The 27,522-nt window shown below is 38.9% G+C and overlaps 1 protein-coding gene across 5 annotated transcripts in view; it reads left to right on the top strand.

Moving 5' to 3' along the window:
• Window positions 1-27,522, top strand: part of Mrtf (Myocardin-related transcription factor) — a 174,486-nt gene that overhangs the window by 139,963 nt on the left and 7,001 nt on the right. For all 5 annotated transcript variants that reach the window (XM_071677448.1, XM_071677450.1, XM_071677446.1 and 2 more), the window contains 11 exons: window positions 5,904-6,013; window positions 9,272-9,416; window positions 13,613-13,678; window positions 16,148-16,279; window positions 16,799-16,966; window positions 17,522-18,069; window positions 18,233-18,349; window positions 19,121-19,397; window positions 22,396-22,773; window positions 24,681-25,689; window positions 26,913-27,087. In XM_071677448.1, coding sequence (XP_071533549.1) covers window positions 9,299-9,416; window positions 13,613-13,678; window positions 16,148-16,279; window positions 16,799-16,966; window positions 17,522-18,069; window positions 18,233-18,349; window positions 19,121-19,397; window positions 22,396-22,773; window positions 24,681-25,689; window positions 26,913-27,087 — 2,988 coding nt within the window. In that variant the 5' untranslated portion in view covers window positions 5,904-6,013; window positions 9,272-9,298. The remainder of the gene's footprint in view (window positions 1-5,903; window positions 6,014-9,271; window positions 9,417-13,612; window positions 13,679-16,147; window positions 16,280-16,798; window positions 16,967-17,521; window positions 18,070-18,232; window positions 18,350-19,120; window positions 19,398-22,395; window positions 22,774-24,680; window positions 25,690-26,912; window positions 27,088-27,522) is intronic.

Raw genomic sequence — 27,522 nt, 5'->3', positions numbered from 1 at the left:
TATATATATATATATAAACACGTGAGGAGTAAGGTAGATTTAGATCGCTCGAGCCCCGTATGACTACGGCATATTGGGAAGATGTGTGGAGTGGATCGAGTTCTTATACCATTGGAAGCGCAACGACGTGCGTACTCATATTTTAGGAAGCATAATGGAATGGTGACATTAATCATCAGGAAACAGTGAAGTGGATTGCATTAATCATCAGGAAACAGTGAAGTGGATTGCATTAATCATCAGGAAACAGTGAAGTGGATTGCATTAATCATCAGGAAACAGTGAAGTGGATTGCATTAATCATCAGGAAACAGTGAAGTGGATTGCATTAATCACAAGGAAACAGTGAAGTGGTTGCATTAATCACAAGGAAACAGTAAAGTGGCTGCGTTAATCATCAGAAAACAGTGAAATGGGTTACATTAATCACCGGGACAGTGAAGTGGGTTACATTAATCACAAGGAAACAGTGAAGTGGGTTACATTAATCACAAGGAAACAATGAAGTGGGTTACATTAATCACAAGGAAACAATGAAGTGGGTTACATTAATCACAAGGAAACAGTGAAGTGGGTTACATTAATCACAAGGAAACAAAGTGAAGTGGGTTCATGTTTTGAACACGGAAGTGAGTAGATGTAGGATAGGAAGCCCACTGAAGCTGGTCATCTTGATCTCTGTTGTATTCTACGTCGCCAGCCTCATGGGAAATTCGTCCTCCGTGTGTTCGTTGGGAGTTTTGAGCGCTGTCTGTCCTCCAGGTGTTGGTTTATCTCTCGTGAGCGTTGTATATGGTGGCGTGTGAGGCATCCGTTACCATTATGTTGACAGCCACTCCCCGGGGGCAGCTCGTGGCGTCATTAATCCACCTTATCGTGTGGCAGTTGTTAGAGGGTTTGGCTTCCGCGCGCGCGCGCACTACGGTAAGCGAGGCAGACGCAGCACACACACACACACACACACAGGACAGCACGGCGGCAACTATCTACCAATATGCAAAATAAACAAAAAGTATATTTTTATCCAGTTCTGGTTAGACTTTCGGGGCTTCCTATTGGCAGGAGTCATTAACCTTTACACCTGCTCCCTCCCTCCCTCTCTCTCTCTCTCTCTCTCTCTCTCTCTCTCTCTCTCTCTCTCTCTCTCTCTCTCTCTCTCTCTCTCTGGAACGCGTACATTGATTAATTTATATGTAAATGATTTTTTTTTCTGCTTGACGTACAAGACTGTTGCCTTTGACCTGCCGTAATTTCATGGGCCTGAGTGTCGTAGAGTTGAGAATACGAATTTTCTTTTGAATATAATTATTGATGTACGGAACTCGCGTCAGTGTTGCCAGAACCGCTGATAGAAACATAGCTGGTGTGGCTCTTGCCGTGGTATCACAAATTGTGGGTTGAGGGGAAACTTAAGGCTCGATTTTTTCCCCCGAGTTGTTCCGTGGCGGACCCTAGCAACTCACAGACCTCATTACGTTTTCTTCAGAAATAGTCGTAAAGTTGGAAAAAAAAATTGGGAGCTATTAACCCTAGCATGTATATTACATAGATATTTATTTGGTTGTAGTTACCCCCCAGGACCCCTTTCAAATCCAAGAGTTTCTGCTACTGTAAAGAGTACGTATACACTCAGTAGCAGGGACAGGGTGGACTCTTTCGAAGCTGCTCCCTCATAGCCACGTCGTGCGTTCCATTGTTGACCCCAGACCTGCCCGTGGGGTCTGACGAAATAGTTTTGTTGTGTGTGTGTGTGTGTGTGTCCCACTATCCCAGTAGTGGAAAGGGGTGATTGCTAGGCCGCGCGACCCCTATCCTTGCAAAACCCCACCCGTACACCTGTCTGACCACAATGCCCTTTTAGCAAGGATAACAGTTCCCTTTCTTCACGTGGCCCTCGGATTGCACGTCCCTCGCTTTCCTTACACACTGTGTCAAGAAGTCTGTAGTGTGTCTTCCTCACCAGTCAGTGATGGCTGGCTAGTCCTCACCAGTCGCTTGGTGGTTTCCCCCCTCGGGGTCCCCTTTACCCCCTCACCTCGTGTTGTGGCGGGTCAGCATAAGCCATGTGTATCTGATCTTACCATAAGTATACCTTTATGTAACCCACTGGAGCGAGGTGCCTTATGGGAGGTGATACCTTAAACACGTAGGTACGATCCTTTGTTCGTGATGGTGTGGTCTTTGATTTGACCCTCATGGGTTAGCTGAACCCATGAACCTAAACGTCTCGCCGTCCTGTACAGGACTCCTCTGTGTTTGCTGTTGAAGGAATATTGTAATTTTTTTTCATTGTTTATATTGAGACAGTTTAGACAGGAGGGCACAGACCAATGCGTTACAGTCCGAATTGAGGACAGCGATTGTGTGATCGCTTGTTTTCTGTAGTACAGAGACAATTCAAACTCTGTGTGCGGTGCGGTCCCATCTCTCGCGTGCTTGTATAACAACAGGAAATGCTTTAGAGGGATTTTTGTCAGTTCGTGCAGAATGCAGACAGGAAATGCCTCTGTTCATACCGGGATTCTCGTTTTCGTGAATGAAGTCAAATTGTGGTTTAGGGGTGAGCTGGATGCGTTTAGAGCCTCCTAACCCAATCTGTCCCTGGGCAATTCCTAGTCAGGACCAGATTATGATTAAACTTCATTTAATAATGATAATGGTAAGATGGCAACGATGATTATTATATTATTTTATTATTATCAGTATTATCAATTACTATTTATCAATATTATCAATTATGATTTCTCAATGTTATCAATTGTTATTATTATTTGCATGAGTAATGATGATGCAAGACAGAGAGGTGTGGTAGTAAACGGAGTATGACTAAGAGAGCTGACCAGGGTGTGCAGAAATGGTTTGGTCATATAGAGAGGACGAGCGAGGAGAGACTGACTGTGAAGATGTACGTGTTTTAACTGGAGGGGGAGGAGGAGATCGTAGGATAAAGTGGAAAAGGCTGTGAGTTAAGCGGGGGATGAACATTCAGGAGGGTGATTGGCATGCTCGGGATAGAGCGATGTGGTATACAAGGAGCGACGTGCTCTCGTTTGGCTAAAAAGGGACACATAAAGTAGTCAGGGAAAACCACGGAATGGTCTTTATGGCTTGGCTGTGGACAGAGTGCTCTGGTTCCGGTACATTATACATGACAGCTATGTAGTAGATGTACACGAGTAAAGCTGTTGTTTTTCTGTTTCTGACGCCTTGTAGGTGTGGCCTGAAACTGCAATAAGTATGGAAAAAGATATTATCCGACGGATTCTTTGATTAAATGATATTTCCAGTGGCTGACGTGGGTCTGTTTTTGTGGCGGTCTATACCGGCTAGGATGGATTCAATGCGAGTGTGATGCCGAACTGGAACTCGGGGACGAGGGATCTCCGGTGGCCGGAGACGATGGTGACGTGAATGGTGCAACAGTAAGCTGCTGTGCACCTCGCTGGTGACAGAGGAGGTGCACACCTGTTCATGCGGTCCGCTGGTGTAACACACACACACACACACACACACACACACACACACACACACACACACACACACACACACACACACAACCTCGGTTCCCAAGGGCGTCGTCGGCCAACACGCCCCGCCATTAACACTGTAAATAAACAATTAGACTTGGCCCTCTACCGTAGTATAGATGGCATGTGTGTGTGTGTGTGTGTGTGTGTGTGTGTGTGTGTGTGTGTGTGTAATTACTTTGTTGTTCTGTTTAGGGGGGGGGGAGTTTTACACCCGTGGGGCCCCATCTCTGGAACATTCCCTGCTATCATACAACTTGCTTAAATTTGTATATGGTTTCTGCATTACCCATGTTCTCATCCTCCATTCTTATACTATAAATGTACTTCTTTGCGTCTTTTCTTATAAAAAGATATATATAATTTCATGTTCTGTCCTCTGGGTGTTTACATCTCTCGAAGATCTGTTGTTCAACTGTCCGCATCATCGATGATCAAAAAAGACTTAAAGGTTGTGGTCAGGTCACCCCTCACTCGTCTCTCTTCCATGGTGGCAAATTTAAAGTCTCTAGCTTTTTTTCCCTATGTGTGTGTGTGTGTGTGTGTGTGTGTGTGTGTGTGTGTGTGTCCGGCCTTGCGTGGGGTGAGTCATGTCAGCCCAGGTGGTAAGGTGTGTGTGTGTGTGTGTGTGTGTGTGTGTGTGTGTGTGTGTGTGTGCGTGCACTTGCCCCCCCCCCCCTCCCCCACACACACCTCGTTAGGAGGGGAAACAGAATAGGTTGGTCAAGGCTCTCACGCTCCCTCTCCCCCCTCCCTCCCTCCCTCCCTCCCCAATCTCTTTTCCTCCTTCCCCTCACTTTATCCCCTCTACCCCCCCCCCCCCTTACAGCTGATAAAATCTTGTGGCGGGGGAAGGGGGGAAATGTAGAGGGGCATCGCTGGTTCAGCTGGCCACGCTGCTGCTCCCTCCCACTGGCGCGGTGCCAACCTCCAGCAGGTCCTGCCCGCCCGGCCAGACTGTGCTCCCTCCCGACGCCGCCCACACCAGCCCGTGTGTACCGCCCGGCGCTGGCCACCCTCCCAAGGCCTTGCCAAGCGCCGTCTGGCGGAGGCCATGTCTGCGGCCTACTGGGCCCCGTCACCTGAGGCTACACACACACACACACACACACACACACACACACACACACACACTTGTCTTCCTTGGAAGAGAGAAGAGCAAAGGGTATCTTGATCACAGTCTTCGAGATAAAACCAAAATTATTAGAGCTTCCTTCCTACTTCAGGAGTCTCCCTTTTATCATTTGGAAACCTTCCGCCACACTCAGGTAGACAGACTGCCACGTCTGCCGGGCGTATGTGTGTATCTACCTGGGGAGAAATGTGTTTGAAATGTACATGTATGCATTTGCGATGTGATTTTTTTTTTATTTCAATTCATATGCGCTTGGTTCCCCTTACTTAGGATATATTTATCTTACATTTAAGTGATTTTCATGTCCCGCTACTACATGCAGCATGTGGGGTCATCATGTCGCCAGGCCTGCATGTACATGTCCACCTCCACATTACTGTCACAGTAATTTCAAGAGCAGTACTTAATACAGTCAGTCTTATTACTGACACTCCTGGGTATCTCTCGCTCCAAGAGAACGAACTGATTAGATATTAACACGTGTATAATTTTTGCATGTTATGCTTTAACTCGTGAGTGTTGAATGAGGGGATGTTCATATATATATATATATATATATATATATATATATATATATATATATATATATATATATATATATATATATATTAGGGACAGATGTTATGTTATACAAGTTTTTGCAAGTCATTTGAGATCATCCGTCTTTTGAACTCCGGACGGAACATTGGATATCTGCTGTGAGACTGTAGTTATTGTGTGGTGTGTTTTTGTTCGTATGAGAGTGGATCAGGGAAGAGAAAGATCCCACGGTCTTCCCAGATTTATAACATGATCACCTGGAGCTGAAGAACATGTAAGCACCGCAGTAAATGTTTTTTTTTTTTTTTCTATTTGCTTCACACCATATAGATATATATTTTAATCTTATACTTTGTGTGTCGATTATGAATAATGAAGATAGTTTTTTTTTTTTTAATGTTCACATTGTCATTGTCCTCGAACTGCGATGGTAGGCAACTCATAAATGGCTCCATGCATGATTTTAAGCAAATAAATATTTTGATTATTGATTTAATTACTTGTGGGTTTTTATACTGTAAATTTGTGCTAGATGCAAACACTCATGTTTAATCCACACTGTAGCTACTGATATTCTTTGAAAAGATGAGGATAGTGATTCATTTGTGATCCCAGTGATGACATGTTTAGATTGACGTAGGTAAATACCTGTAGGTGTTGTTGGTCCGGCTAGAGTGCTGAATGTTGTTGTGATATTTCAGAGTGTGGGACTAAAGTGGTGGTTGGGGGCACGGAGACGGTGTACTGGGCTGTCCAGCTAGACGCCGACCTCCTAGAGACGATCGCTGCCATCTATCCACACTGGTTTAAGGTAAATATTAATTCACGTAAATGTGTGTCACTTCGGAAATTGATTCAAAGTCAACAGACGTCCGAAGTGGACGTCATTGGTGCAGTGGTTAGCGTTGCTGACTGTGATGCATTCACGGGCCGCCCAGGGTCGAGCACATAGGTTCGAATCCTGGATGCGGCAGTTTGTCCACAGTCAACCCAACGTCATCCTCCTTTCGAGGTTGGTCGATAGATTAGGTCCATCTTAACTTCCTGTCTCATGAAATATTGTTTGGAGTTATTGTAATTCTTATTCGGGATTATTCAACGTGAAATTTTCAGGGAAATAGCACTCCTAATTAGTATGATAGTCATTGCACTTTAAATATGACACAAATTTGTTAAATATATGAATTCTGAATGTACTGCTCATATGGTGAATATATAGTGGGTGTTACTTATGATAATATGCATTGGAAATATATCTTTTTCTCAAATTTAATTTTGTTTTGTTTTGTTTATCTTTTTAGAATATGTCTGATATATACTCGTCAAAAAAATTTCTCCATGACTTAAGTAATAAAATCACAGTGAATACTTACATAGTTACAGCTCATATTTAGGGGTCAAGAAGAATCTCTTATGTCTGTCTATAAGTACTTTCTCTTACTTGTCTTTTTTTTTTTTTTTTTTTTCTGTATCTGTGTATTGAAATTTGATCATTTTTGTTGAGTTTACTCACTTCTCTAATCCTCAGCAGTTTTTGGTAGTGGAAGTGGATTATACATTCTAATTTGCCTACATATGCATGCTTGATTTTTTGTGTTTACTAGCTTTTTTCATTGCTTTCATACTTGTTTGCTGTTTCCTGCAGTAGTGAGGTAACTGCCAGGAAGAAACAGAGAAAGGCCACATTTGCTCACCTGTGTTCTCTTGCTCTTACATTTATTGCACTGATCCCCCAATCCACAACTATACCCCACATCCTTTCCATGGTTTCCTCCAGCAGCTTCATATGCCCTGGTTCACTCAGTTGACAGCACATCCCTCCCCTGTATACCACATTGCTCTAATTTACTCTTTCCTGTGCATGCCTTCCATTTGCCTTATTGGAGAGATTGCTTATTATTACTATCCCTTGTTCAACTACAAAGATAGCACACATCCATATTTCATTGATTTCTTATTGTAAACCTAGAAGCACAAGATATAGATGGAAATGCTATATAGATAGATTTGGGGGCTGGTATTGTGTAAATGTGCCTAATAGTAAAGAAAAACTGATTTATTGGAAGTGCTAAATGCAGAGGTGCTGAGTGATGGGGAAATTCATGTTTATGATATAATACATACATACATGTAAGGCAGACAAATATTGTAATATACAGATTTTAACAAATTGATGCACTTGTTATTTTTTCTGTATATTTAGTTCATGTCTGGACACTGAACACTTGTTAAGGATTGATTAGATATTATGTTCATATCAAGTATGTGTATGATGTTTCATGATGGAATTATAGAGAAATCAGACGAGATTTAAAAGTTATGAGGAGTACTAGAAAGAGAACTAGGAAGAAAGTGAGTTTTGAAAGCAAACTTAACCAGTGTATGTCTGCCTAGTGAGAAATATTGTCCAAATCAGAGTTTATAGAGGAAGCTGTAACAAGAAAAAACAAAGAGCAACCAAAAGATGTGTCTTATTTTAGAGGGATGAATAAAGGTAATTTTTAGGAGGAAGAATAACAGTAATAAGGAGGAAAGGTTTTAAAATAAGACAGACCTTCAGGGAACATTGCTGTTCATAGGGAAAAAAGTAAAGGTTGATCCATCAGTAGTTACGGAAATGGATCAGAGAAAAGTTTGCTATGAGAGAACACAGTAAGAGAGGAAAGCTGAATCAGGAGAGCTTGGAGATCACATCCTGATGCCACACCCAATCAAAATGTTTTGGAAAAATGATTGACCATGGCATGGTAATTCCCAAATTTTTTTCAGTGAGGATGACAGATCATTAGTAACATAGGAATGGATATTCGTGGACCTTGCCTTTCGAAGGTGATATTGTTATACTGAAGTGTGTTCAGAGGTTTTTCATTAATTAGATTAATAAGAGAGAGTGGGACAATACCTGCTTATGAATCTGTGTGGTAAGAGTTTTCATGTGGTAGGGTTAGTATGTAGTTCTCACCACCATTGTTCCCACAAACTTTCTGGAACTGGATTCTTTTGTGCCCTTGTGTAATCAGGACAGGGATTCAAGCAAAAATACAATTGTACACTTAATAAAAGTTAAAAGAACTTGCTAATAAGCATACTTTACAGTAATATTTGTGATAATGAAGCATACCACAGATTTCTGTTATTACTTATGAAATAATATTCTGAAAGTTTTCCTTTCTCTTTAAACATGTTTAGTTTTATCACATATGTGTTACTAAGTTATATCACAGGCACTATGCCACAAATTGCAGAAATATTTATGATGGTGAAAACTAAGATAACTTGCTGTATTGCATCTGATACAGTACAATTGCAAGTGATTTTATTGTCAGCTCATGCTACCCATCGTCACTTGTAATCATTCGTAATTATTTTCAACAAATATTCATAGTATGGTTTTCTGAAGTCTTTCTGTATTTGTATTATAGATATCCCCTTCATCACAATAATGTTGCTTAGAAGGAAATGCAGTATACTTTCTATTATCAACATAAGCAGTATTTCTACAATATGTGGCAACAGTAATATATCTATTCTTTAGAGAAACCCCCTTTCACGGGGAGCAGAATGACATGACATAAAAATTTAGACTCATAGCAGATGCATGCATGCATGAAGATTGATTTTTTTATGTGAATGAGATTATTTATCTTGCTATTAGATGATTTTGCATGAATGGGATGAGAGACCTTAAGAGAGCAAGAACAAAAGGATTGATATGTAAAGAGAAAAAGATGATATTACAGTAAACAGATGATTTGCTTCTTCCTCATGATTCATAATGAAGTTTTGATGAATGCCCCACACACACACACACACACACACACACACACACACACACACACACACACACACACACACCATGAACTCAAACTAACCATTTTAGCTGGAGTTTTATTTTCAAACTTTTTTTCTGGTGTGCACAGCGTATATTTATATATTACTTTATTGTAAATATGTGCATGAGTGATGTAAATGTTTGGAGGCTCTAACCATATCATTCATTGTAATTCATAACTTGATTTTGTCATTTTATATACCATACATTATTTTTCTCAAAATTTGCATTTTCCAGGACTGCAATTTGAACGACTTGAGCAAAATGGCAGACGGCAGCAGTGGGGAGGGGTCTCAGCCCCCCTTCATCCCTCTCTCCCCACCTAAGTGTGAAGTAGATGACTCCCCACTTCAGGGCAAGACTCTCAACAAAAACAAAGAGTGTAAGTTCCACTTGATAGCTGTATTCTTTACTCCCCTATATACATGCACTCACTTTGTATACAGGTGGACGGCTGTGCTCTTGCACACAAACACATTGCACCTATGAAATAAAATCTACACGTTGCACCTATGAAATAAAATCTTTTGGGAAATGACAGTTATCAAAATAGATTCCCTTTCATAAATTTGCTGCATAGGGTGATCATATAATGTAGTCACTGGTATTTGTTGAAGTGTTTCATAAATTAGGTGCCATGTAAAGCTGCAATGTGTATTTTAGGTCATTCTTATTGTTATGTTTTGGAGGAGGAGGGAAGGTGAGAATTCTGACTGTAAAGAAAATACATTTAGAGATGAAATACAATTGTAACTCATCCTGACATACCTTTAAACCTTGAATATTACAAGTTTGAGTGACAGTTTCTACAGCTGTGTTTGATGAAAAATGGCTCATTTCAAAACTAATATAATTTTCCATCTCGCACATTGAAGTTACCAATTTGTTTTTACTTGTGTGTTTGTATGGATACATACAGATTTTTTGATTTGTAAGTGCTTGGCATTTTCTGCTCCTTTATTTAGTTTGTTCTACTTATACAATACTTTTTGGCTAGATGGTTGTTATCTTGCATCCTTACTTCATTTGCCTTAATGACTTAAGTTCTGTTATGCCATATTTCACTTGTATGTCTCTCTTTTAATCTGGTTTCATTCTCATTTCTGTGACATTTATGAATAGAAGATATTCTGCATCAGACTTATGCAGGAGTGTTTTTCCCAGACTATCCTCCTTAAGTAAGATATTCAGTTTACAGGCTACCTTATGAGAAGAGAAGAGCTATGTCAGTGGCATGTTAGTACCTATGTCCCTAATGTTTTCATGGATGTGATAGTAAAGGATTTTCTTGTACATCCTGTAATAAACTGCATCTTCAGATTCTGTGCCTCCTTGTGGATCCCAGTTTGTCCAGCTTCTTTCCAGTGAACATATCTTAGTATAGCTAGTATAACTGGCGAGTGGTTGTTAGGCAGCCGCCTGGATATCGGGAGGGTTAGTGATGGCTGCATAGTGAGCCAAATGCTTCAGTGATTGTCAAGGTGCACTCCCTTGACCTTATTAGCAGCCTTTCTTTCTGTCTCACCCACACATGAATCGCTGGCATTCTCTCCCAAAAAATACAATCTCTCTTTGTGAAACAAAACATTTGACAATACTTAACTTATACAGCTGATTCCTTGTGACTCTAGATTTTCATGGAGTTGTTGCTATACACTAGCCTTGCCTTTTGGCAAAATAGTAGGAGCAGTAGATAGAAGAAGTAGGTAGGAACATTTAAAAGAAATATTAGATAGAAGTACTGGGTTGGAACATTAGGTAGGAATATTAGGTAGACATGTTAGGTAGAAGTAGTCATTAGGAACATTAGCTAGGAGCCTCTGAAATCTTAGAGTGAACAGTTCCAATTCCTTTAATTTTTTGTTGTCATTCACACGTTCTAGCCCATTAATTTAACATGTGAAATGTCTGTGCATTCCCTCTGTCTTGTTCATATCTGTCTGCTTTACTATCAACCATACAGCTTCAGTCTTCAGTTTTACTTTTTATATGTTCATTAAACATTTTCATCATTTGCTTTCTGTCCCTTGGGGGCAATAGTTCTCAGAATCATTGAGAGAGAGAGAGAGAGATGACTACACAGTTTCTGTCTGATACAGAAACGCACACACTCCTTCCATAACACATGTATACACTGATAAAGAAACATATTTTAACAAACCCTTATCATCTCTTTGTATGTATTTATATACTTACTCATTTGTTTATTAATTATTTTTGTTTTGTAAAACATCATTATTTTTGGAACTGAGCTCAGTTAATGTACAGAGGAATTCCAAAGTTTTAATTAAGATAGAGAGTAAGATATTGAGGTTTGTTGTAATCTGCCTTACTTCCTGTGCTCTCAGTCGGACAGTCTCAGACGACAGGGCTGTGTTCTACTTACCAGTGCCTTCCCTGCTTATATGAAGATTTTGAAATTAATCCCTATTGTGTTGAAAAACTTTTATGAAGTTTAGAAAATTGTATTTATCCTTATTCTGGATTATTTTTATATAGTATGAAAAAATGAAAAGTATTTCTTTGATAGATACAGCAATTGTGAACTGTGTTACATAAAGGACTTACGAGATTTTATCATGATGTAGGCAGCTCCCTTTAAGTAATATATCTGTGTAGAACTAGAAAATTTTGAAGTCATGGCAATAGTTCACAGATTTTTGAAAGATATGAATCAGTTGCAGCTACTTTACAACTTTGAACTAATTAGATAATGCAATTAATTCAAAATGGTTAGCTTCTGGCAATTAGTGTATAACCCAGCAGACAGGTGCCTTCATAATGTTGTGTCTCCTGTCACCTTTATGTTTCAACCGAACAGTGTCGGTAAGAATCAAGATTGAAACTAAGTTATGTATGTTACCAAGGGTGTTCTGTGATAGTTGACATAATTCAGGAACTTGTGAAATGGATATGACTATCACATTGTTGGTAGATTTCTTTTGAATGATCTCTGATTAAGAAAGGTGGCATTGTTAAAGGCTTGAGTATGTGTGAAAAAAAACCAGGTTAGATTTTGAATTGTTATAAATGGAAGTAGAAGTTGAGCTGGAAAGGAATGAAAGACAAGGTATCTATGCTAACATAAGACATAATGAGGTAGTAGACAAAATGATTTTGAAAATGACAGGATACTTTTAACCTGCTTTTATGAGAAAATTTTGAAATACCCCTTGATTATGGACGTGGTGAAATTGGTACACTGTAAATAGGTATTGTTATGCAATCTCCGGACCTCTTTCATAAACTGCAATTCACCCAGGAGTGGGGAAATGATGGACTCCTTTGAAGGAGAAAATGTCACCATTCCATACACCACACATCTGCCTCCCAATCATAAGTCATGTTCAGCACTCCTTCAGAATACTCACTCCATCTCTTTCTCACATATTTTCTTATAACCTTCTCAGCTACCGTCCTCATTGTTGCCCCTATTTGTTCTCATTTTTCTCTCATTTTACGTCCTTCATAAAAAATGCTCTAATTCTTTTTCAAGTTCAGTAGTACTCATCTTGATATTCACTGTATTTTACTGTTATGTTGAGATTTTAAATGTAAGGAAGTGCACAAATTGGAGGAAAGACATTTTAGTAGAACACAACTCAGAAATGTTGGGAACCACTGTTGTGATATAGAGAACCAAAATGAGATAAAAATTGGATTAGTTCAATGGTAAATGCATTGATTTATTACATTTGTGTATTACTGCTGTTTGTATTACATACTGCAGTGTTTTTGAAGCTATACCATAATCGTTGTGTGAAATCTGTATGCATACATCATCCAAACTTTTTCGTACTTCATATAGGTTAAAGATTATTTTCCAACAGTCATCTGGTGAATCATGTATAACAATTTTTGTAAAATGTAAAATCACAGTTATGTTTCATTATTCATCCATGTATTGTAAACTTAGATACTGTTTTTTTCCCATATTTACTCATTAGGAATGTTGCATTTGGTTTTGCTCCCAAAATTTAAGAAGAAGCAGTATTAGTTGTTATTCATTTTTTTTATGAGTTCAGTTTCCCAAAAGGCAGGTAATAGTAGTGACTAGTAATAATTCATGATACATAAACAAATATACTTACTAAATTCAGTAACTGTGCTTCAAGCTCCTGTTTTTAGATTATTTTTCATTATGATGTACACTTGTGTTTGTGATTGTTCTAGGATCAGCATATTTTCCTGGGACTTGATATAGAAGTTGAAAACTAAACTTAAATCACCAATTTACAACCAGGAAACTTTTATTTTTGTTAAAGTTGGTCTTAGCAATATTTAGAAGACTTTTGATAGATATAAGAATTTTTTATCTTTGATTTTTTTTTTTTACCAAAAGACATACCAAAAAAGAGAATGAATAAATTTTGCTCATATGATGCGACTACCTTGGCACTATCTCCTATCTGTAGAGCCAGACTTAGGAGTGTCTGTAATTTTGAATCTGATCATGTTATGCGACATAGATGGAAAAAAGTTTACACTTTTTATGGAGAACATGGTTTATAAGATCCAGGAAGTGTTTTTGGTTGTAACGTGATCAGCTTGTGTATTAATGTTATTGTTTGTCTGCAGCACTGAAAGTAAAACTGATGCTACGACGACCACGGGAGGACCTTGTGAACCGTGGAGTTATTCCCCGTGAGTATTTACTAAGTAATCCTTACAAAATGTTATATCTTTAGTAAAACAATCATGAGTCATGTAGATGTATTTTATATAAAGGAGATTGGCATTGGACGATTTTATTCAAAAAGATACTTTCTCTTATAAGTTCATAAAACTTAAGTGTCAGGCAAACTAAGAGTATAGTCTGGGGAATACTTGTGGTAATAATTATTTTTAAAGTATTTTCCATACTTCATGTGAGGGAAAGGCTTCAGAATACTCTTCTTGAGAATGTTGACACTTCAGGTGAGAATTCACCCTCACTTAGGCTTTCATCATCAACAGATGGAAAAGGGTATATTGTCATCAGGAATAGTGTCACTCCAAAGGAGCCCCACAAATGAACCACACCTGACACAAACCAATGACATCCCTTCCTTTAAACAACATATAAGTATACTCATGAAATGCTACTCAAAAACCACAAATCAACCACAACCCATAAACAGGAAAGTCATGAAAATCCTACTCAAACTTCATCCTGATACAACCACTCACCCACCCTTCATTCCCATTGACTGAGGCAGGGACAGTTGGAACCTTTTAGAACTCTCTGGCACTGACAACATATCAAACTTTCACATGAATACTTTGGCCAAGGTACAATCCAGGCACATATAGGTATCCTCAGCCATTCCTAGCTACACAACAAAACTCCTGACAATTGTAAGCATAGGTATCCTCAGCCACTCCTAGCTACACAACAAAACCCCTGACATTTGTAAGATTGCCAACATAGTGCCAGTTATAAAACTCACTAGATCAAACAGCTCTCCCTTCTCTTGTGGCCCTACATACTCATGTGTTCAGTATTTGTACTTCTTGAAAAACTGATCAGCAAAAGAATCAAGCAAATATATCCCCCTCTCACCGACACAGCATGGCTTTAGACCTAGCCAGTCCACTGTCACATTACCTACAGATTTCACACAACATACCCTAGATGGCTTAAACTAACTTTAATTCCCCTCCACACAGTAATAGTTGCAGTAGACATCAACAAAGCATTTGAAACTTCCCAACATATTTTAACACCAACAACAATTGACACCTTCCCTCATAACAAGGACAAAAAGTGGTTGGCTAACTAAATGGCTGACAACCAAGCCAGATTCTATCACAAAGGCTTCTCTTTCAAGACCAATAAGTTTTAAAAAGGAGTTCCATGAGCAGGTCTTTCCTCAGCCATCTTCAATCTCTCCCCACTTGACATGCCATTACCTCCTACAAACCATAGTTTGAAAGACCTCTCATGTACAGATGACTTTACAGTCATGTCATAACACCCTGACACCACAGAAGCAACAACAAACATGCCACTATGTTACACTATTGGAGATGTTGCTCACTCAGAACAAAATATCTTTATCTCTACTGAAATCTTCAGTCACCCATTTTTTGACCCCAGGCAATCGTTAATCCACCCCGTACTTTCCCATTACCTTGAATGGCCAGTAGTTCCATCTTAAGAAAACACCATTTATTTCAGACATCACATATGTCACATGACATTTATTCTCCACACCACAAACATCAGCATGAAAGCAATAAACATTCTAAATACCTTCAGAACTCTTGACTGGTATTAGTTTTAGACAAGGAAAGAATCCCTTTATAGTATCCTATATAGATAATTCAACTGCTGTAGCCAAAGCTCTCACCTAGCAAATACAGATATAAAAAAAAGCTGCAAGCCACACGAAACAGAGCATTCAGAACAATCACCAGCTGCACTGCAACCATGATCCCTCATCACCTACACAGTGAAACAGATCCTCCCAGTACAATCCTACCTCAGTATACTGAGCACTCATTATTTTGTAACAGTATTAGACTCTACCCATACAAATTGTTCCATAGCTAACCATCAGCCCCCAAGTAGAAATGAAAAGCTTACCACTGCCTCACATTTCAACAACATATACTCACAGATCCTTCCCACCCACAACAAATGCAGCACTGACAAAACACATATGCTAAAATAAACCAATAAACACTATACAACCACCATGGTAACTCATTCTTTAAAACCACCTCACTTGACATGCACTCATCTGAAGCCACACTCCTCAGATATATACAAATTACACTTTCATAACTGCACACTGAACACCTGCCATTTCCGTTACACTACCAACACCTGTTCAACATATCTTAAGACCTTTCACCCCCAAGATGCAACCTCCATTCTGAAGACATTGAAAACTTAGTCCTAGAGTGTTTTGTTCTCACCTCACACAGACATATATATAGCCTTACCTCAACACATTGTCCTGACCAGTGGATGTGGCTGGCTACCTTAATATTGCATGAGCTCCTTAGTAGGAGTTCCTAGGGCAGAAAGAAAAGGGTAGAGAGAGAGTACATCACAAGTATGACTCACTCATTACCCAAACTAGTGATATTTGGAAATGACAACGAATATCCTTTTTTCCCTCTCAGCAATGAACACCCCAACTGCCTTTTATGAACAGCGGCAGAAATTAGATATGGCCAAAAAACATGACATCCTCAAACAGAAAATGCAGCGGCGACCTGACCGAGAAGAGTTGGTTCGACAGCACATCCTGGAGGGTCAGTTGTAAAATTCAGTGACCCTTTGAACACTTTTAGAGATCAAGACTAATTCTGATAGCTTACTAAGTAGACAGTATAAGCAAAATAATTAGATTTTTTATGTGAAATTTCCATATTGATTTTATGTTTGAATTGTGGATTTTTATTTTCTTACCCAACTGTTGTGTAATTAAGATAGTTTCAAATAGTAATTTTTATATACTCTGACATTTATGTTCTTACGATGCCCATACTTTGTATGTGGTTATCTGGAACAATCACATGCTAGTTTTGATTTCTAATGGAAAGAATTGCTTAGATTTCATGTGTCATTAGTTTATGTTGTCAAGGATATTTGCAGAATTATTTAGATGTTAGTTCTTTCTCCATTAACTTACTGCATAACAGTTATTGCATTATGTATTTTAAGTAATTTAAAGAGGCTTTGTTGATGATTACAAGAGTATCTTTGTGAACACATTGATTTTGGCATAAAATTCTACATTCATGATATACTTTATGATTGTTTGGATGCAGATGCACCTGGGAACATTGATCCATCATTGGTGGAAAAGCAGAAGCAGTTAAAGCGAGCCAGGATAGCTGATGCCATAAGTGATCATCTATGCCAGCGGCCAGGCCCCCTGGAACTTGTCAGAGCCAATATCCTCCATACCTCCGAAGACATAGAGAAAGCTGTAAAGGGTAAGAGCTCCTACCTTCATCTTAATCCTGTGAATGAATTAGCATTTTTCTATGACATGGTGTAAATTGCATTATGCTTCATAATTGAAGTTTTCACATTATGTTTGATGAATAACAGATGCTAAAGTTATTTATTGCACATCAAATGACAAATTATTCATTGAGCCAGCAGTTTTTATAATTTTGCTGATGTTTATAGAACCATTTGTAGAATTTAATTAGCAATATTGTAAATAATTGTTTGCTGTATCAGAAGCTACCATTACTGTTGTAGCTCAGTAATGACTCGGTACTTGTAACCCAGAAGGCATGGAATCAATCCAGTAGCCAGGTCACATGAGCAGGGCATTAATCTCTTATGAGCATGCATTGCTAGATATTCTGCAAGTCAGAAATCCCCTGAAGAAGTAAGATTTGCATAGAGTATGGTAGATTAATAGATTCTGTTTATAGATGTATGAATGATGATAAGATGATGATCTTCAAATAGATAGCTTACATTTAAGTTGAATTCCTGTGGGGAATACAGTTTTTATATGTGCACTTTACCAACAGAGGGGCAGTTGATGTTTAAAAGCACGAGTGAAGGAGAACCACGAAAACACCCAAGTTTATATGTGCAATATGAAGATGAATCAAGCAGTGAAGGTGCAATGTCCCCAGACCAAAGTGAGGCTAGTAATGCCACTGGGGTTCGAGAGATTCTCTCACCAAGTCCAATCCTGTTAGAGGCCTCTACACTTACCTCAGTTACAACTCCAGCAGCAGTAATAGCACCACCACCTCCACCAGTACCACCAACAATAACTGCACCCATCAGTTGTGTGCCAGATGCAGCTGCTGCTTCCCCATCTCTCACTTCTACTACATCCTCACTCTCCCCATTATCTTCCTTAGCCTCTCCTCAGCACCCCCTTTTACCATCCCCCCAAGCCCCTGCTCTTACACAAACTCTTTTTGTGACACGCACACCCCTTCCTCATGCTCTTACAACACCACCTCAACAGAATTCTGCACCAGGAAAGGACCAGTCAAAGAACAGAAAGAAATCCAAGGGAAAGAGTCAACCTAAAGCTAGAACGATAAAGTTTCATGAGTATAAGGTAAATCATTTGAGTCTTTGATATGGTATGATATGATATAATTCCGTTGATGTGCTTCACCATGTGAAAGTTTGTTTTAGTAAAAAAGTTATGTAAGTATATGTTATCTATTTCATGAAACAGAATTTAGTTTTAAAAATGCCTTAATTTTTCTTATTTCCAGGGTCCTCCAAGTGCAGTAAAGCGTGAGTCAAGCACCAACCATTCAGAAACATCATATGACATACTGCTTCAGCAGCAACAGCTTTTCCTTCAGTGTCAGCTTGAACTCAAACAAAAAGTATGCAAGAACTCTTGTAGTTTTGTTTTTAGATTTCAGCAAGTATAAGCAAAGAAAATGCAGTTTCTATTGATAGTGAAATTATAGACAAATGTAATGAACTTGGTCTTTTTATGTTATGGATGTTAGCAACAACCTTTAAGTGTGATAGATTTAGAATGATCGTAAAAGTTGCTTGTAAAGCGGAAGAGTAGATGTAGACTACTTTCTAGAGAAAACTAGGAAGGACAGTTTAAAAACAGATTTTGAGGAGACCTTATGTCTTGGTTAGGACCTGTTTAGGATCTACAACTGGGGAAGCAGAAATCTAGTTAAGAGTCATTGGTGCTAAAATGCACTTTCCAAATGTCAGGATAGGTGTATGTTGTTTGCAAGGAAAAGAAATGTCTGGTTTAGTTGTTTGCTTTCCTGTTTATTGTCAATAACTTCATTTTTAGAAGAGAAAGTGAGACCAAGCAGTCCTTTATCACTTCTCCAACATTTGTTCCCCATCCTGCTCTTTTCCTTTACCTTAAGTCTTCCTAAAAGCATGCTTTAGTTTATTTTTCATACGTTTGTTTTGTTATTCTTCTAATGTACATTTATATATATTTCTATATCAGAGGAGATTAGAAAGCTGGTGCAGCTTCACAACCTATCAGATTTTTTTCACTTCATACTCTGTTTCTTTCACTGCCCAACCAAAGAGAATTATTTGTATTAATACTTTTGTATTTCACTGCTAAAAGTATACTATGTTATATCTCATCTGTTGATTTCTCTTTATTACAGTATCCTCAGATAATTTTACCAGCAGCATTAAAGCCTACAAATAGTGACAACTCCAGTAGCAGCAGTTTACCCAATGTCATCAAAGTAGCTCCAACCCCACCTCCACTACCCTCCTCTACTGTGGCCAGTGGACTGACTCTGTCTCAGGTCCTTCACACACCAACACACACTCCAGCATCTACACCAACACCATCATCAACCCCGCCTGCTCCACCTCCACCTCCCACACCTCCAGAGACAAGTATCAGAGTCCACACCAAGTTGGAAGATATGAAAGGTACGGCTTATCATCTGTAGCATACGTTATTGTATTTGCTGGTAACTCCAAAGAAAAATTAAACGTTATAAGTCTCAGTGCACTTTTGTGTAATCATATCATCAGGATATGTGTACGTGTAGGAAGAGAGGAAAGTGATTGGTTCTCAGTGAATGTAGGTTTGCGGCAGGGGTGTGTGATGTCTCCATGGTTGTTCAATTTGTTTATGGATGGGGTTGTTAGGGAGGTGAATGCAAGAGTTTTGGAAAGAGGGGCAAGTATGAAGTCTGTTGAGGATGAGAGAGCTTGGGAAGTGAGTCAGTTGTTGTTCACTGATGATACAGCGCTGGTGGCTGATTCATGTGAGAAACTGCAGAAGCTGGTGACTGAGTTTGGTAAAGTGTGTGAAAGAAGAAAGTTAAGAGTAAATGTGAATAAGAGCAAGGTTATTAGGTACAGTAGGGTTGAGGGTCAAGTCAATTGGGAGGTGAGTTTGAATGGAGAAAAACTGGAGGAAGTGAAGTGTTTTAGATATCTGGGAGTGGATCTGGCAGCGGATGGAACCATGGAAGCGGAAGTGGATCATAGGGTGGGGGAGGGGGCGAAAATTCTGGGAGCCTTGAAGAATGTGTGGAAGTCGAGAACATTATCTCGGAAAGCAAAAATGGGTATGTTTGAAGGAATAGTGGTTCCAACAATGTTGTATGGTTGCGAGGCGTGGGCTATGGATAGAGTTGTGCGCAGGAGGATGGATGTGCTGGAAATGAGATGTTTGAGGACAATGTGTGGTGTGAGGTGGTTTGATCGAGTAAGTAACGTAAGGGTAAGAGAGATGTGTGGAAATAAAAAGAGCGTGGTTGAGAGAGCAGAAGAGGGTGTTTTGAAATGGTTCGGGCACATGGAGAGAATGAGTGAGGAAAGATTGACCAAGAGAATATATGTGTCGGAGGTGGAGGGAACGAGGAGAAGAGGGAGACCAAATTGGAGGTGGAAAGATGGAGTGAAAAAGATTTTGTGTGATCGGGGCCTGAACATGCAGGAGGGTGAAAGGAGGGCAAGGAATAGAGTGAATTGGAGCGATGTGGTATACCGGGGTTGACGTGCTGTCAGTGGATTGAATCAAGGCATGTGAAGCGTCTGGGGTAAACCATGGAAAGCTGTATGTATATTTGCGTGTGTGGACGTATGTATATACATGTGTATGGGGGTGGGTTGGGCCATTTCTTTCGTCTGTTTCCTTGCGCTACCTCGCAAACGCGGGAGACAGCGACAAAGCAAAAAAAAAAATATTTATATATATATATATATATATATATATATATGTATGTACAAGAAAGGCAAAGCTAAGATACTGTTTTTACACAGGTGTGTTTAGTTCATGGTTTTCGGGTCTTGCACTGTGCCTGTCATAAGATTTTATTATGTCGACAAGATAGGAAACTTTTTAAAAATTTTGCCCACAACAAGGCTATCTTTATATTCATGTTAAAACATTACTATGTTATTGTATTTACAATTTTTGTTGTGCATTATTAAGTTGAGGGATAGATATGAATAGTCTTCCCTTTTATAATTACTATATATGTTACTGATGCAGGTGAAAATACTGTACCAAAGGTAAGTAGTATTATGAAATTTCAGAAACATTTCGTAGAATTTCATTGAATGTTAAAAACAACTAAGAACTGAATGATGTGGAGTATTATTAGAGAAACTAGGGAGTGTAATAACATATAAGATTAGGGGGAAGAAATTATGAAAGATTAGGGAAAATGTGTTGTAAAACAAAAATGTGGAGAAAAAGCATCAACCAGTGTCACTTTGTTACCCATATCCAGTATACTTTTGCTGACCTGTTTGAATAGAGTGGCATGCAACAGTTTTATTTGTCACAGATACAAATGTAGATTTTGCCAAATGAGAAAGATATGCCTTCCATGAAGAGTAATTGGTGTTATTAGAAGAACTTTATGTGTTTAGATATCTTGGATGTATACTGGGGATCATGCAGCCATGTTCCTGGTAGTTAAGAACTATGCACTTTACATTGTGTGTATATGATAAAGAAGATTATATTCTCAGCTAAATGATAAATTTTAGAGCATTGAATATGTAAACTGATGTTAGATGCATAGGACAGTCTGAAAATACATATTGATTATGGGTGTCATAACCCTGTAATGCATTTGTCCAGGCACAGTATCTTCAGGAGCACATGGATTGACAAACAGGTCTGTCTTAGCTCAGAATTACTTAACTAGATCATAACATTTTCCAAACCTGACAGCTGGCTAACACTAGTTTACAAAAGTGGAATGGAAGTAAGCAGTTTATCCTCTGCTAATTTCACCGAGCCTTAACGATGTCAAAAGGGCTGTGCATCCTGAAATGGGCTGCTTTCTGATATACTTAGATGCAGTTAGTGACTGCAGTTTAACAATATATAAAGAGATCCTCATGTGGAAATATACAAACTTATCAGACAAGGAAAATGAAAAAGGTAGTTCCCCACGAGGGTATTTCTTGCCATCAGGCTACTAAAAGCAAGATTGAGTAGATATGAAATTTGATGGTAGACTTCAGGAGCATTGAGTAACTGTTTTCAGTGTCTAAAAAGATTCCTGCTGATGTACAATCATTAGTTGTTAAGGGGCACTTTAATTTGTTAGTTATGTGAAAAATTGCCTATGTAGTGTGACTGATTAAGTCTGGGATGGAGTTTTTTGCACCTATGCCCTTGGTTTACCATGGCTCTCCTTATAAATTAAGCATATTGCGCTCAAAACCATTTCATGTAGTTCGATGTGGGATTAGAATTTTCTGATGTGTGTTAGATTTAATTAAGTGATAACCTGAAAGTAGATTACTGAAGAATTTTCTTTACTGTCTGGAAAGACATGAGAATATTTAAAAGAGCAATCCAGTTAAGATTCTGAAGCATTATTCATATTGCAGACATCATGTTCTATTATTTTGCATTTTCATTGTGTGAATCGTTCTTAATTTTCAAATGTTACAGTGTCGGACCTGAAAGCAGAACTGAAGAAGAGAAACTTACCAGTATCAGGCTCAAAACCTCAGTTGATTGAAAGATTAAAGAGCCATGCTTCCCAGAACTCTACTATTGTAGCAAACTTAAGTAGTAACAACAGCAACAACAGTATATGTAGTAATAACAGTCTTAACAATAATAGTACTGCTGTTACTCTGAGATTGGGCAGTGTAGAGAGGGAAACTGTTCATACCCCTGCGACTTTAGATGTTGAAGAAAAAACAAGTGCAGTCCGAACAGATTCCACAGCCAATGGTATCTTGCAAGTGTCTCATCTTCTGCAGGAACCTTCACCAATACCCACTCCAACAAACTCTACAGTGAATTTTACAGATGACTCCTCAGGTAAGTTCTTTAGTAGTTGATATGTATCTGATGAATGCATGCGAATCTGAAAAAGTTATATATTGAAACAAATACAAGGAAGAAGGTGTGAATGTTTGCTTTTGAATACTGTTTTCTTTAGGTGATGGATTGGTGACAAAGATGATGGAGGGTTTAGGTGAAAGAAGCAGTGTGAAGTTTTTATCTAGGGTACATGTTATATGTACCTGTAGGGAGAGAGGAGATCCAGTGGTTCAAAGCGGCAGGGATGAATGTGACCATGATTGTTTGATTTGTTTATCGTTAGGGAGATAAATCCAAGAGTCTTGGAGAGAGGGGTGATTATGCAGTCTGTAGGGGATGAGAGGGCCTGAGAAGTGAGTCAGTTGTTTGCTGCTCTTATAGTACTGGTGGCAGATTTGAATGTGAAACTGCAGGAGTTGGTGACTGAGTTTAGAAGGGTGTATAAATGGAGGAAGTTGAGAGTAAATGTGTATAAAAACAATGTTATAAGGTTTCGCAGAGTTGAGAGAGAGGTTAGCTAGGGTGTGAATTTGAATGAAAAAACTTGGAGGAAGTGAAGTGTTTTAGATACCTTGGAGTGAACATGGCAGTGAATGGAACCATGGAAATGGAAGTGGGTCATAGAGTCGGAGAGGGGGCAAAGTTTCTGATGTTCTGGGAGCACTGAAGAATGTGGAATGAGAGATCATTGTATGGGAAAGCAAAAATGGGTATTCAACCATACCCAGATGTGAGTGGATAAGGTTTTTCTTTGTTCAGTTCCTGGCATGGCCTTACTAATGCAGGAAATGGCAGAACAAGTATGAAAGAAAAGGCATGTAATAAGATTAATGAGAAGGTTCTGACTCCTATATGGTGTGCATAGAAGATTTATGAATACTCATAAGAACTGATAAAATGAAGATAATGCACGTATGAGAATAAGCAATGGTGAGAATTGGTGGTTTGAAGTAAATGTGAGAGTGGATCAGGTTTTTTTGATAATATCATGGTTTAAAGTTTTTATTGTTGGGGCAGTACTTTTAACAAAATCGGGTTGGGATGATTATCTGTGTACCTACAATCAGATTTTGCCATGATTGTAGGACTAGCACATTTCATTCACCACATTGCTTTCTTATTGAACTATTCCTTTTCTTCCTTAACCTCCACCCCATTACTCATTACATATCTTGCTTGTAGAATGATGCAGCTACTCCTCTGCCATAATTGTCTGTTTTAAGCTTGTATTGTCTTTAACCAAGAGGCTTTGTTGTCACTCCATATACATTTCTTATATAGGAGTATGAGTTCACTTCTAGTGGTGTATGGTTGTAAATGACACTTTGCAGTTAGCTGAATCAGAGGTGTTGGATAGAATGGTGGGTTGCTTTATAGGAGAGGGATGCTGGAAGTGAATGCAGATAAAAGTATACCTTGTTTTTGAAAGAAATGGGATATCAGAATGTAACATCATTTTGAATGGTGGAGAATTGCAATTTGAGGATATGTATGGATATTTTTTAGTTGATTTTTAAAGGAATATAAGAGGAAAGCTAGAGGTGAGAGTAGTCTTACAAGAGAGCAGAACTGGATTTATGCAGAAAATATATATGAAAGGAAAGGACTTTTGATTAGAGTGTGCAAGAAGACAGTATGAAGATCTGCTTTCCCGTACTCTTATCTATGAATTTGATACCTAAGTGATTTTAAGTCAGGATGGGTGAAATTCATCCATGTATGTCTTGTGTGTCAGAAGAGGGACTAATGGAGGCAGGAGAGGAGAACTGGAAATCCTTCAAAAACAGAAATAGGTAAAAGATTTACTGGTAACACAAATTAGTTTATAATTATGATAAAAGTGAAAATTCTTTTATATGAGAGAAAGGTAAACTTTTTTTTATTAATTACTGTTGTTCTTTCAGTTCAAGGATTATTGGAAGCAACAATGGATTTTGGTGATGACAGTGCATCTTCTCCAGCTTACTCTCACATCTCTGCATCATCTACACGGCCTTCCAGTGTGGCCCCAATGGATGTAGATTTTGATTCAGCAATGGATACAAATGACTTCACTCCTCTAACCCCCACTGGTGCCCTTACCCCTCTCAGTCTACACCTTAGTGATGGAGGTTCCATTAACACTCCACCCCCACCTCCACCCCCACCCCCACCACCACCACCACCACCTCCCCCTCCACCACCACCCCCTCCACCACCACCGACCCAAAGTGTCACTACTAACCCCAGCATACCTGCTGGCAGTGTGCTGGTTTCCACATCTGGCCAAACAGTGACTTCTGCTCCCAGTCATGTAATAATGATGCGTCAGTCAACTTCACAGACTTCTAACAACTCTTTGGTGTCTAATGAAACAATGGTGCAGCTGCAGAGAAGGATTGAAGAACTTCAGAGAGAGCTGCACCATACACAGATGCAGCTGCAGTTGCAACAGCAACAAAATATTATCAAAGCCCAGGAGCAACATCGAAAAAATATATCTGATAACAAACTGAACCAAAAACTCATACTACAACAGCATATTCACAACAAGAAACAGCAACAACAACAGCAACAATTACAAAGTCATATTCAGCAGCTGCACCACTTGCAAACATTACAACAGCAACAACAGCAGTTGTTGCAACAGCAAGTAGTACAACATGAACCTTTAAAGAATAAAGTTCAGGAAAATGGCATTCAGCATTGTGGGAATATCCAGCAGCAGAAACAGCAGCAATCAGAACAGTCAGAGGAGCAACAACCGGAACAAAACCAGCTGCACCAAAGTGTTGGGGAAGTAAGAGTGAAGGTGGAAAATGGCTGGGAACAACTACTTAATTCTCCCAACCCACACACTAACCAACCACCAAAGAGCCAGCGCTCAGGGTCTATATCATCTCAAAATGGCATCACTATCAATGCTCACCAAAGGTCAGTATGATAAGTAAAAGAAAGTTAGGGTAAAAGGGTCTGAATTTTTTGCTTCTTTTGATTTAGAGCTAAGGCCACCCAGGCTTGTAACTCCTTTTCTAGTTTTAATGAGTAAAAATAATTGCATACAAAATTGTCGACACAACCAACTGTGATTACCACATTTTCAAAGAGAATTAGATGTTGTTTATTAGCATATAGAAGCAGTGTAAACAAGGCACCTTGTGTTAACTTGCCAGGTGAATACTGGCTTCCTCACATCAGGTCCCTTCTATGGTTAGTAACTGATCATCTTTGTTTAATCATATGGTATGGCCTGTTGAGCATTCATCTTGTATATAAGTTCTTAAATGGGAAGGTGGTGTTTGCTTAGTAATCCTGCCGTTATGGATGTGAAATGCTGAGAATTACAGCATATTTCCAGCTCATGAATCCTTTACACCAAATTACACAGTATGTTTACAATAAGATATGCTCAAAAACTTCAGCAGTCTTGGAAAAGGCTTCCTGTGTGTGACAAAACCACAAATATTCCATTTTTCTGGTACATATAGGACTTCACTTCAGGTAAGCAACAAGTGAGTGACTCTCCTACTGGATTGAGACTTAAGCTTAAAGATCAGTTCCAGTCTAAGAGAGCACATTGTGAGTCACAATAGCAGTAAATACACTGACAGCATACCTCTTTAAGAGATGGGCAGGCTTCACTATTAATGTGTTGAATTAGGTAGCATATAGTAGCATATAGTCTGGAAATCCTCCCCTCCAGTTTTCACTTTTTCAAAAGAAGGAACAGAGAAGTGGGCCAAGTGAGGATTTTCCCTCTTAGGCTCAGTCCTCTATTCTTAATGCTACCTTGCTACTGCGGGAAATGGCGAATGTGTATGAAAAAAATGTTTTGTATGGTTCTTATAAGAATCAGCATTCAGCATTTGATATTCATCAACCTGAATGTAATCATCAGGGACGTGAAATAATCTAAAAAGGTGAGCAGCTCCTCAGGTCTGTTCTTTTAGATGGTTACAGGCTTTTATGGAGAACTTTAGTGGTAACTTTAATGTCTTGTACAATAAGTCATATCATATTCATGTGATATGAGTATACAGTAGTTTGATTCCTTTTTTGATAGTTCCTGTGTTACCTCTTGCAGTTTGTATGGTGTTTAGGAACAAAGAATAATCTCTTTACTCTTCAAAACTTATCCTTCTAATTTTTTCTTTCAGAACTGCTTCTTTACCAAACTTCTGTGGGCTCATTGTTACTAGTTCTTGTGATAATAACAATACCAACAACAACAATAATAATAATAACATAAATAGAACAGTAACAGATCCCCAGTTTGTTATCAAACCACCGCCCAACTATGATGAAGCTACTAAACAACTGAAAGGAACAATGGTAAGTTGTGATGTATATCTTTCATCTTTAATCAAATCTACACCCTTCATGGATGTTCAGTTATAATTGCAAGAGGTCGAAAATTGCCAAAAACATTTCCTTCATGTAACTGTACCCTGTTTTTTAAGTCATAGTTAGGTATGACCTTTCACTAATTTATCTTTTGCATACTTTGTGCTTCATTATACCTTATCTCCATCTGATTTCCTCATTCCTCTCTTTGCTCTCCTAAGTCATATGATTTTTGAGGAAAATCATCATCAGTTTCTTTGTACTTTTCTATCCCAGCCCTGTATTTCAGTGTTATAATATTGTGAGCTTGGATTACATAACTTCCGCCAGGAATGAGAGAAACATATTAAGAACTAGAAAAACAGATCTATGGACCCTTGGACTCCCTTGTGTTGCAAGACCAAATCCATTGAAATTCAGAGT

The sequence above is a fragment of the Panulirus ornatus genome, chromosome 25, assembly GCF_036320965.1.
Source record: "Panulirus ornatus isolate Po-2019 chromosome 25, ASM3632096v1, whole genome shotgun sequence".
In the NCBI taxonomy this organism is placed as follows: domain Eukaryota; kingdom Metazoa; phylum Arthropoda; class Malacostraca; order Decapoda; family Palinuridae; genus Panulirus; species Panulirus ornatus.
Note: the sequence above shows the minus strand (reverse complement) of the source record. Positions and strands in the feature narration are given on the sequence as shown.